General features: G+C 42.7%; 1 protein-coding gene across 1 annotated transcript in view; it reads right to left on the minus strand.

Annotated features, from left to right (window-relative positions):
• Positions 1 to 6,114: 6,114 nt before the first annotated feature.
• PPP1R14C (protein phosphatase 1 regulatory inhibitor subunit 14C) overlaps positions 6,115 to 12,973 on the minus strand; it is an 83,616-nt gene continuing 76,757 nt past the window's right edge. The window contains exon 4 of the mRNA XM_027604008.2: positions 6,115 to 7,705. Within this exon, the coding sequence (XP_027459809.1) occupies positions 7,631 to 7,705 (75 nt within the window). The 3' untranslated portion in view covers positions 6,115 to 7,630. The remainder of the gene's footprint in view (positions 7,706 to 12,973) is intronic.

Raw genomic sequence — 12,973 nt, forward strand, 5'->3', positions numbered from 1 at the left:
GTGCAGTATAGTGGACCAGCTTCATCCACCTTCTTGAGGAGACAATTCGCTCTGACAACTGGAGGTAATTTAAAAGCTTTTATGGAGCCTTGGGTGGAACCCAGTGAAACTTCCAATCTCGGGCAATTCAATACAAGCATCTGAAAAGTTAGTCGTAAAACATCCTTTCCTAATCCACGGCAGACATTAATGTTGACTCTCCCAATGACCAATGAATAACCCTCAAGGACTTTTCACTAAAATTGACAACACAAAAATTATGAGCCCCTTAGTAATGAAATTAGTATCCGTGGGAGACATTGGATTGATTATTGGTTAGGATTTTAAAGCCCCTTCATGTCTGCTTTTTTTCTCTAGACAGTCATCACCAAATGAACATTAATTTTGATATTTATTGTTGGCAACAAAATGGGAATCCTATCTCTTTCAGGGTTTCTGCCTTCAGGCTCTGGAGCTCATTAGAAATATGGCTTTGTCTGGTCCACAATATGGGTGGATCTGACTCTCAGGTGGTGGAAGGGTGAGCAAGTACGCAGGCAGGGGCCATTTCTGCTGCTCACAAGACGTGTGCAACTGATGTGCGCCGTGGCATGAAGAAGTATCTTTAGTGTTTCCGCCATACAAAGATCATAAATCACGGACCGGTGCTTTGGATTAAATGAGACCCATGATAAGACACGAGTAAAACAAACAGTTAAGAGCTTCCTTCCTCCTAGAAGGTATAAAATATTTTATGGGATTTAAATTCCCAGCCCCCATATAACACAATAGCTTCTTTCTTTGAACACCTATGAAACAACAAAAGAATGCTCAAAAGAAGTGGTCTGTCAAGGAAGAAGCCCTTGTTCTTACCTTCTTTTCCTCTTTTTTTTCTCCCCAAGGACAAGATGACAAAGTATGGATTTGTCTCCCACCGGTTGCTCTGCCTTGTACACCAGTATTCACATGCCTGTCTCAGCGAGTTTGTTTGATAACCTAAACAAGATGGCAGCAGGGAGTGGGAGCCGGGGTTAGGGTGAGGAAAGACCTTTCTGCAGGTGCCCTTTCATACCCAGCGCGCGCTGGTTAGGCAACGGCGTCGGCAGCTGAAGCAGACCGTGGAGCTGGGCGTGTTGGAAGTGAATCTACTCCAGAGGCCCGTGATCATGGGAACCCCTGGGCAGAACTCAGCACAGAAGGCAGAAGAGGAAAGGCACCTGGAATCTGCCTCCTAAACAAGCCAGTGTGCTCTCTGCCAGGCAGACCATCACTTGGTCCTGAGGCAGTGCGTCCAGGAGACTCTATCATCCATGGAAGGAATTCGGCAAAGTAGAACATCTGAGTATGAGGTGGGAAGGAAGGAGATTGGGAAATGCGGTCAAGGAGGTCTGAGACCAAGGAGGGGAGGCTGGCCTTACCACCAGCTCTTCTGGGACTCCTGGCAACGCTGGCTTCCTGCATGGCTATGACCTCCAGAGTTGCAGGCCCTGGTTCTTCACCAGTTCTCAGTACGGATATTTTGAGAACCCGGTGATAGCACGGACCCTCGCCTCCCCAAACTGTTAGTGTCTCTCTGCCACTTTGTGTCCTTCTTTCTGGGGCTCTCTCTGCTGCTCTGTGTGTGGTGCTGTCTCTGTCTGTTCTCTCTCTCTCTCTCTCTCACAAAGTTTCAGAAGTTTTGAGGACCCCCGAAGTCTACGTGAACTGTAGCTGTAGGATCACTTAGCTTAAAGATATTGGCAGGGAGTTCTCAGCACACTCGTTTGCAACAGAAAATAAGATTCAGAAGGAAACAAAACAAAACAAAACAAAACTACTATGCATCTTTTTCCCCCAAACAGTTTAGCAGGTTTTGTTCAACTTCTAACTCATCACTAATTGCAGAAAGAGGGAGGTCTCTAGGGCTTTGGGGCATTCTGTTAAAGTGAGGCAAGCCTACACTACAGATTGTACATTTTGGTCCCCCCCCTCCGCCCCCGCCCCATTGGGATTATAGCTAAAAAGAGTCAGGCTCTGTGCTAAGTGCTATAAAATATTTCTTAAAGATAAATTATCTTATTTATCTCCTTATCCATGAATCCTCAGAAAAGGGGTTTGTCAGTAATGTCCCCTTTTATGAATACAATCAGCTGCAAGGGAGCATTTCCTGCTACTAACAATAAAAAAACCAAATAGTAAATCACTTAGGCTCAAGCGACTTGTGACCCAGAAGGGTGTGTTGGGTTACACTTTCTATGAATCATCCCGCAAACTGACAGAAACCAGTCTGGTAGCACCAGATATTCCATGAACTCATTTTCTATTTTTGGTTTCAGAAATGACTGGGCAGACTGGGATACACAGAGAAATGATGGTCACAGACCTGCTGTTGGAGTTGAATTTGGGAACTTCAAAACAACAAGCAATAATGTGCTACTCATATTATTCAGGCCCTGCCTGCTCTCTGCCCTAGAGGGAGAAATGTATTTCCATCTTCCAATACTGACATTAATTAAAGCCAGCAGAAACATGAGAGACCTGTGTAGAATTGTCTCCCAACAACAACCACACTGAATTAAAAATATGTATATAAATGAGATCAAGTCTACATGGCCATGACGTTAAAAGCACAATTTTCTTTACTCTCATATGCTTGCTAGGGCTCTAGAATCTACCAGAACAAGGTCAGCCCCAAGAAGGCCATCCTGCGGAGTCACTTGAAAATCCTGAAGATGAAGGAAAGCTGTCCCAGAGAAATCTGGTCTTCTTTCTCCACTGGATCCAATGAAAGCACTAGAAAAACAGATTTCCAGGATCTGATTGGTAGTTGCTTTAATATCAGTATTCTGTTGAAATGTTCGTCTGCCCTGTTGTAGCGGGAACACCCACGGAGCCAAGAGAACTGGTGAATTATCCAGTCTTATAAAAACAATTCATCCCCAGCCAAGATATACCATGATGGCATAAGTACACTGAGAAAGTGAAACATTTGCGGCACTTGTGTCCGAAAAGGGTGGAAGGAAACTCCGTGAAGTCTGGATAGGTCTCACTCAGAGAGGACTATGAGAAGCCACCCAATTTTTCACAGGCAGATTACAAACACACGGTAAGGGATATCCTGAATCCCAAAGGGAAACAGCACTAGTTCTTAGTAAAAACTCTTTAGGCTTAAAGCAAATTCCAGAAGAGGAAAGCAATGGGGGAGACTACTGGTCTTTCCGTCTGTGTCCAGTTTGAAACTGGCTTTTCACAAAGCTCCAGTTACTGAATACATTGAATTCTTTTGGTTTTTTAGACCGCAGACCAGGGGTCCCCCCACCCCAAAGTACTTCCCACCAGGCCTTTTTAGGCCCTTTGTGCCATTAGAGGGCCCTGAGTCTAGTGACCAAAGACAGGGGGAAAGGAGGAGACAGTGGGGTTGGGAGGAGGCTCTCCCTCTTGCAGAGAAGGTTCCTGAGAAGTGGACGGAATCCCTAGGATCTTTGACTCAGAAGCAAAAATGATGTGAGGACAGAGATGTGTCCGTCAGCTGTGGGACCTCCCTTTCTCCAAGCTGTTAGTCACATGAAAGGCTGGCTCAGGGCCCAGGAGTCCGGCTGAGCAATACTGGAAGACTAGCCGAAAGTGGCAGATCTCAGCAGGCTGGGCGGCAGCAGGGCCCACCACAGAACGAAGCCATGGAGCACATTTCTGGCCCCCTCTGGCAGCCTTGCCTGCACCATGAGGCAGGAAGGGCACATCTCCCAGATGTTATCCCACCTGCTTCTCCGAGCGGTGGGCCAAGTGCCTGGGCCAGACTGGCTGCTCTCGGCAGTGGCCCCTTCGGTCAGTGTCCCTTGAGGACATGGTAGCCAGGGCTCCCAAACAGCTCATGTTCCCAAACCACTGTGTCTTCTTGGAAAGAGCCAACATAATCATGTACGCATCTATTGTTGATAACTGATTCCGCACCGCACACCATTTTTTATGGGGATTTTAGGTAGTAAATGAAAATTAGGTATCTCTGTGTTACAGGAATTGAGAAACACCTTCCTTGAGCTGTTCTTACTCCCAGTTTTGCCTCCTCTGGAAACTGATGGGAGGTACTCCATGCTGAGGCTCCGAGGCCAAGTCCAGGAGCTTTTCGTCAGGGGAGAAGGCAAGAAGAGCCTGGAAATGCGGGGGGGTGGGGTGGGGGGCAGGAGCACAAAGCCTGGGATCCCCTGTTATCAGGAGTGAGGGAGAGCCCATAGGGAGCCGAGGACCCGCTCCAACCACAGAGCCCCCCGCGCCCCACCTCTCAGCTCAGGGGCTCAGCTCACCTTCGAAGCAGCTCCTGGCTTTCATTCCTGTGGGGGGAACTGAGAGCAACCCCTTCTGAGGGGCAGGAAAACCTAATGGTCAAGGGGCTTAGAGTCAGACAGCAGCACTGGGTTTGAATATCAGCTCTGGGACCGCGTCTGAGTTTATTTTCTCTTCTATACAATGAGGATGATGCAATCTACCTCCTAAGATTCATGTCAGGATTAAATGAGATCAGGCAGGTAAGCACTCAGCCCAGTGATACCTAAGTGGGGACTATTATTACAGTTGTTATAAATGGATCAAGTTTAAACTTAGATGTCTCAATGCTCACGTGGAGCACCGAACTAGAAGTTAGGTACTTTGGAGTCATTCCCCTAGTGCTGGACCGTAACTCCTCTCCAGCAGAAGAGAAAATGCCAAAGAGTCAACGTGTTAATGCCACAGCTTCCACCTGCTCTGACAGCATCCACATGGTGAGCTGAGGTCAGTGAGGTCAGACTTGTGTGCCAGGCTCTGCGAGAATGATCCAATGGCCCAGCTGGTGCTCAGTCTGGGAGCGTGAAAAAAATGCCTAAGGTCTGCTCCTCCAAATTCTGATTAAATTGGCCAGGACTTGTGTTTAAAGCTTCCTAGGTGATACAAATGCACCTTCAGGCCTAAGAACCACTATCCCCACCAGAAAGGAAACAGTTGAGTTTTCCTGAAGAATCTTTATCATATTTATTCAGTTGGCAAACATGTATTGATTCCTTTGATGGGCCAGGCTCAGGAGTAGGTGCCTGATTTATAGGACTCGGTCCCAATCTCGAGTATCTTAGAGTCTAAAAGAAGAGACAAACAGGTGAATAGACAGTAATAATATGGCGGGTACATGCTGTGATGGGGTAAATGCTAGAAGCTCTGGACATACTTAGGAAGGGCTGTAGACCAGCTTTCCAGATAGAGCCTGTGCATGGTGAGGGTATTCCAGGCTGAGGCAACAGTTTTTGCAAAGCCTCAGAGGAGAAAATATCTATGTTCCAGAAACCCTAGTTATTCAGTAGGACTGGATGTTAGGGGAAGGCCAAAAGATGAGGCGGGAAAAGCAGGGCCTAATTCCTTGTAAAGAGTTTGGGTTTTAAGTAGGGGATGGAGTGATCTCAGCTGTCTTTCAGAGAGATTATTCCAGCTACTGGGTGGAGAACAGATCAGAGGTAGTAGGTAAGACCGGACATGGGGAAGCCAATCCCAAGATGGCTGCAGAAATCAAGGCAAGATTTAACAAGGGATAGATGTGAGATGTATTAGCAGAGGAAAGAGAGCCTGGTGATTGAGGGTGTGTTGAGGGTAGAGATGGGGAATCAAGGAGGAGATCCCACTCAGGGGAGTCAGGTGATGCCAGGCCCTTGGTGAGGGAAGGAAGAGAGTGTGTTATGTGGCCGGATCAAAGGGCCTCTTGCTTCATCAGCCCATAACCTGAGCTGGTCAGGCCTAATGGAAATCCTACAAATTCAGTATTTTTTGTGTGTTTATAGGGTGCATGGCATTCTCGCATAATTGGAATATCTGATTAATTTGAAATTTTCTTGAGAATTTCTATCAGATGGGTAAAAGGGAGTTTTAATTAAATGCAAAGCGCATGGCCAGAGAGAGGCCCAAGAGCACATGGCCAGGCAGGACCAAATACACAGAGCTCATTCTCGGTTTCCTTCCCAACCCAGGGATGTGTCCCAGCAACTCTGCTCTCATCAGGACAGAACCAGGATCAAACGCCTGAAAATACCTGGGAAATGAAAAGCTAGATATAAGAGATTGGTACCCCTGTCTGTGGAACATCTCACAAAGTAAAACTGTCCTTTGAACATGTCTTGCAGTGCAAAGGTGTGAGCAGAGTTGTAAGCAGCTCCATTTATTTGAGTATAGCTTGTAAATAAATCATTGGTAAACATTACAAAATTAAATACATTTTCAAAAGCTTGCCAGTATACATAAAATTCACAAACATAGTTCTTTTAAAAAATAAAATATGTTCAGAGCACCCTTGATATAAAATGTCTGACTCCTGTCCTCTGACAGGGCCGCCTAGAGACGCCTTACAGTAGGTGGGGTTTCTGTGGGGAGGCGGTGGAGGCCTCCCTGGGGAAAGGAAGAGTTTCTGCTCTGACCTTTCACCCAGCCCACAGCCGTCTGAATTTTGATCGTTCTCCAAGGAGCTGATATATCACCGGGAGGCGCGGGGCAGGCGCCCCACGCCTAGCTCCAAGCAAGGACACCAGGGTGCGTAATTGGGGCCAAGAGCCAGAATCCTCAGCACATGCCATAGAGAGGAGCCAGAAATGCAATCTCCACCACCGTTCCAAAGCGGCCAATGCTCCTGTATCAACTTTCTTGAAAGCAGGTGAGCCTTTCTCACCTCTACAGTCTTCAACCTTCAGTTCACCCGCTCTGGTCTAATGCTGCCCAGGCACGGAAGTGACCAGATCTACATCTAAGGAGGAAGATACGTGATTTGCTAACTTCCTTCTGACCTGCTTTCATGGAGAGAGAAGAATACACAGTATTTGGTTGAAAGCAGAGAGTTAATTGCTACACAGTGCTTCCTTTTTCCATTGCAAAACACCACTTGGCATGGGCATTTCTCTAGAAATCTAAACAGTTCTTCAAATGAAGGGTTCATAAAACTTTAAAATACCACGAACGAGGCAAAAAATACATGACCTGGCAAAGCATCCCAATTAATGAAATAATATAAAGTCCATGAATTAAGCCCTTGACCAACTCAACTTTTTGTGGCGTAGCTCATTAAAATAACGGATACACTAAATTCTTTCACTTTGGTGCATAAAGTGAACGCTGAAGGTCAGCAGCAGTCACATGACATGAAGAATATCTAGTGACCTCTTGAAAACCCATGTGCTGTGACCTCCAATTAAAGGACAACCACAAGTTTATTCCATCAATGTGAAATAAAACTCACATCTACATTTTAACTTGGTTGTGTGTAGATATATATATGTACGAGAAATTCGACATCTGAGACAATCGTACAACTTAAGAAAAAGTATTACCAAACTAGTTGTAAGAAAACCATCATCCCTGTATAGTTAGGTCCTAAACCTGCAATTTCTCAAAGAAAATGCTGCCCGGATCAGCCCATTCCTGCATGTCTGCCTGGTTTGATAACCCCTGGTTGGGCTGAAACCAGAGTCGTGATGTTCTTGCTCTTAAAATATTACACTAACAAAAACTCCCAAAACAAAAAAGGAACACTCTTGAATAAATGTCTAATAGACAACCCCCCCCCAAAAAAGTTTCTCATAAGGGCAACTATGCTTTAATAAATGTCTTCATGAAGCCCAAATCCCAGGACCCTTCTTCGTCTCTGGGAGAGTTCCATCCTGTGCCAGAATTATACAGTCTTCTTCTGCGGAGGGCTCAGTTTCCTCATGCCTCTTATCCGAGAGAGCAGCTCCTGGATAAATTCCTAGAAGAGATCAGAAGAAGTTAATATGACAGGCTCACTCTACTAAAGTTGGAGATTAAAATCTGCTTGAAGTTATTAAGGTCAATTACAGTTATCTTGAGTTGATGAGTTTGGTTGGAGGTGTCAACCCCAGTGGCTTCAATAGAGGACATTTTTAAACAAATGAAGGGTGCTTAAACCCCACATCACAATCAATCCTTCTCACTGCTGCTCTCTTTGGGGGAGAAACATAGGCTGCCTTCACTCAGTGACATTAACTATATGGCCTCTGAAGGCACATGTGGTTTAGATCAGCCTTCTCAACCTTCAATAAACCTTTTATATGAGCATACACGTCACCCAGGGAGCTTGGGGATTCTGATTCAGTAGGGCCCAGGCTGGGGCCAGAAATTCTGCATTTCTAACTGGCCACGAGGTGATGCCCATGTTAGTCTCTGGACCATGCCTGGGACAGCAAGGCTTGACCAGTGGTTCTCAAATGTAAGTCCTCATCAGAATCACCAGGGGGACTTAGGAAACCACAGAGTGCTGGGCCCAAGAATTTCTGATTCAGAAGTTCTGCGGCGGGGCCTGAGAATGTGCCCCGCTGACCAGTTCCCAGGTGACACCTGCTGCTGGCTCCAGGATCATTCTGAGAACCACTGATCTAGACCTCAAAAGGGTCTTTTGACTTTTTTTGATGGCAAATCAGTTTTTTAAAAAAGCCAACCACATTTTACATTTACCATTCAGTACATTCAAACACATACCTGAAATAAAAATCTAAAGAATGAACACTTAATATATAGAATACACCCTCTATTTTCTATTCTAATTTCATTTAAAGGGTAATGCAGAGGGAGATCCACTAAAATGATTTCACATCCTAGTCATAGATGAACACCCAAAGACTAAAGAACAATCGAGAATAGTCCCCACGTTATACCAGTTAGGAATCTTTCACTGTTGCCTTCTGTTTTAAAATATTGGCTACCTAAACAGTCACATTTATTAGATAATAATTACTTTGTCTTCCTCTTTTATATTTGTCACAAAGTAGACAGCCAGACTCTCATCAGCAAGTGGCATCAGTGGGTATGTCAGGAATTTACCAAGAGCAAAAACACTAAGACATCTTCCTCTCCATTTGGCCTTCTGAGAAACCACTCTCAATCTCCCCTGCCCATCACAGCCCTTGGTCACGAGCCAAGTGATCCCCACAACTACTCTCCAGCTCTAAAACACAATAAGCTTAAACATTTAGTATTCTGTTAGCCACCCAAATTTTACTGTAATGTTTTTGCTATTACAAAGTAATATACGCTTTTTCTAGACAACTTAGAAAATGCCAGCAACAATTACCCCTCAGAATGAACCACTAACGTATTTTCTACCATGAAAATGGTTTTTTACCTAATTAAGATCACGCTGAATAAATATGTCCTTTTCTTTAACTTAGCATTATGTCAGAAGCTTTTTCCCACAACCCTAAATAGCCTTCCTAAAAATTAACTTCAATGGTTATACGATCCTTTATTATACAGATATTCTACAATCTGCTTAACTCCTCCATTATTGGATATGTGGTTGGTTCCGGACTTTTCAGAATTAGAAACGATGCCACAATTAACATCTCTGTGCATAAATCTGCAATTTTGATTATTCTCTTTGGAGAGCATATCCAGAAAGGCGTCAGAGGACAAAAACATTTTCGTCACCACCATTTCTGACCTTGGGCAGAATGGAACACATATATGAAATAAAATGAGGCCCTGTTTTAACTTTCTAAACACTATTTTATCTAATTTAAAGAATTTTCTAGGATAAAATAAAATGCCAAATTCTCACACTTATATTGTTTTCATTTTGTAAAGTTAAATGCATTTCCTATTTCTATACCTCTTGCTATGCGGTTTTGACAATATAATGTGAAACATATAGTTTCAGTTTCATTGTTTTGGAACCTATTACTGAACCTACTGACTCCTGTAGAAAGTTCCAGTATTTGAGTGTAGATCTCCTTTTTTTTTTTTTTAAGCAATGTCAGAATCATAAATCCTATCATTTAGTTAATAACTAGTAATCCTTCTGCACTATTTCTATATTTTTCATAAAGATCATTATAAAAATAAAGATTAAACATCATAAGGAATAATATACTCTAAACTACAGACCTTTCTTCTTCAAGACAAAAGTAATTTGGTAATTTAAATTCAAATTATCTCAAAAAATCAATCATGATGTGCATTAATCTCAGTGACTAAAAAGTTCAATAAATAACTTGTATTTATAATAAATTAACATCAATGAAACTCCTGAAATTTTACATTAACGAATTTGTGTCTATAAGTTAATATACTGCATTACACATATTTTAAAGTGTTCGTTAAATTTGCATAATGAGGTACTCCGCTAACTTAAAAAAAATAGCAAGACCAATACTTATTCCCCATATAGAAACCTGCACAGAAGGATTTTAATGATTACAGATGATTCTCAAAGAAGATTCAAGAATCTCTAATCAAAAATACTTTGATGGCTCTTTTTCCTATTACTCAAAAATTCTCTATGTAAATAACAATATAGCTCATTTACTTCCAAAACAGATCACTCAGCCTTGGGTTGCGGACACCAATTGAGTCAGAGAAAGGCTGCCCCTTTGAGGAAAAGACATCTGATGTGAGACCTGTATTAACAAAGAGTTAACAAAGTGTCTGGGTCACAGCACATGTGCAAAGGCCCTGCAGAGAAACAAGCAAGGAAGTGGGTGTCCCTGGCACAGAAAGGCCAATACGAGTGGGGCGGGAGCCATGCTGGGGGTGCCAGGGTCAGCTTCCAGGGCCTTGCTGGCCACAGAAATGTGGCCGCGGAGAGAGTATTCTTAAGGCAATGGAAAGCCCCCAGAGGGTTTCAAGGAGGGAAGCAACATCATCTGATTTTGGCTTTTCCAAAGCCCCCTTTGACTGCCATGTGGAGAATGGGTTGTATAAAGACAAGAATGAAAGAGCGGCCAGTTTGGGGCTGTGGCAGGGATCCAGGCAAGGGATGCCCGGCCTTAAAGGTGAGGGAAATCAAAATGGAAATTAAGTGGGATCTGTTTCAGGGGCAGAGCCACTAGACTGTGTTGCTAGACTGAATGGAGTCCTCCAGTAAAACGGGAAGAGGGGACAGGGAAAAGGGGGATTCAGGTCCCCCTTTTGCATCCCATTTCCTCATCTCAGCATCCCATTATGCTGAGATGAGGAAAAACCAGAGGGGGAGACAAAACAGGTTTACAAACCGGGGAGATCTCGGGTAGACAACTGAACATGACTTGGCGCCTTAGCTCATGGCTGAGGTCATAAATCTAGGCATCTCTAGCACCTAAATCAGCGGCTTTGCACTAAAAAACAAAACTCCTAAAAAACTACATGCAATCTATACATAGTTACAGCAACCTAGTCCACAGAGAGAAAAGACAGAAACAAAAGTTTCTTGAAAAAAAATATAACTCTTACTATATATGGTATCCCTTGATATTTTACTTTGAAAAAAACTAAAGGTCAAGGTCAGCTCATGCGTTACCACCCATAGTTTGTAAATACAGTGATCTAGACCAAGGCTAAGAGGTGCAGTAGCCCCCAACCACATATATGTAATATATATTTCTATATTCTATAATATAAATGATATAGTGTGACTATTTAAATGTAAATTAATTAAAATAAATACAATTTAAAATTCAATTCCTTACTCATACTAGTCACATTTCAAATAGTCAGTAGCCACACGTGGCTAGTGGCCACCCCAGTAGACATGGGGCCACAGAATATTTCCCTCATTTCAGAAAATTCTATTGGACTGTGCAGGTGGCAACGCTTTGAATCACAAGGCTCGATGAGATAAGCTTGGAGCAAAGTGTAAACAGAGAGGAAAAGAAGGCTGAAGACCAAGGCCAGAGGCCCCCTAGCAAGCAAGGTCTGGGAGAAGCGCTGGGGCCAGCAAAGGAAACTGAAATGGAGAAACCAATGAGAAGGGGGGAAAACCCAAGAGAGTGTGCTGTTAAGAAGTCTTCTACTTTTTTAGTTTCTTTCATTCAACATAACTATTTTGAGATTCAGCCACATTGTTGGATTTATTAATAGCTCATTTCTTTTTTTTATTGCTGAGTAGCATTTTGTTATATCGCAGTACCACAATTTGTTTATCCATTCACCTGTTGATGGAAATTTGGGTTGTTTTCAGTATGGGGCTATTATAAACAAAGCTGCTTAAAATATCCATATAAAACTCTTTGTATGGAACATGCTTCCATTTCTTTTGGGTAAACACCTAAGATTGGAATGGCTGAATTCCTGATCTATTTGTTTGGCTTTCTGGCAATACCAGACTGTCTTCTAAGTATAGGTTTACAAGTCCTAAAATCAGGTAATGTTAGTGTGCCACCTTTGTTGATCTTTTAAAAAAATATATTGTTTTGGCTATTCTAGGTCCTTTAAGTCTCCTTAAGAGTTTTAGAATCTACTTGTAAATTTCTACAAAACAACAACAACAACAACAACAACAACAAAACCTGCTGGGGTTTTGGTTGAGACTGCAATCTGTAAATCAATTTGTGGAAAAAACAATGAATGTTCTCAGCAACATTCTATAGATCTCAGTGTAAGATATTGCACATCTTTTGTCAGATTTATTGCTAAGTGTTTAATATTGTTGCTGTTATGGTAAGCGGCATATTTTTATTCCAATTTCCAATTGTTGCCAGCCATAGACTTTCATATATTTACCTCATATCCTGCAAGCTTGTTGAACTGACTTGTTAGTTCTATCAGCTTTTTGTAGACATTTACCTTTTGCAGATGTTCTTTCTAGAGTTTAGAAATTTCCCTTCTATTCCTAGTTGGCGAGACTTTTTAATCAGGAATAGAGAGATTGGATTTTGCCAAATGCTTTTTCTGCATCAACTGACATAATTATAGAAAGGGCTTTTTCCTCCTCAGTGACTTACACCGATTGATTTTTGATATTTTGATCCTTCCGTGTGTGTGTGTGTGTGTGTGTACTGTTACATTCAATTTGACAGAATTTTCTTTAGAAATTTTGCAACTATGTTCATGTGGAATAGTTGTCTACATTTCTTATTTTATGATGTCTTCGTCTGGTTTTAGTATCAGAGTAGTGCTGGCCTCACAGAATGAGTTCGGAAGTATTCCCTCCTTTTCAAGTTTCTGGAAGAGTTTGTACAGAGTTGGTATAATTTCTTCCTTAAATTTCTGGTAAAAAATCCCCTGTGAAGCCATCTGGGTCTGG

This window comes from Zalophus californianus, chromosome 7 (genome assembly GCF_009762305.2).
Source record: "Zalophus californianus isolate mZalCal1 chromosome 7, mZalCal1.pri.v2, whole genome shotgun sequence".
Taxonomy (NCBI): Eukaryota; Metazoa; Chordata; class Mammalia; order Carnivora; family Otariidae; genus Zalophus; species Zalophus californianus.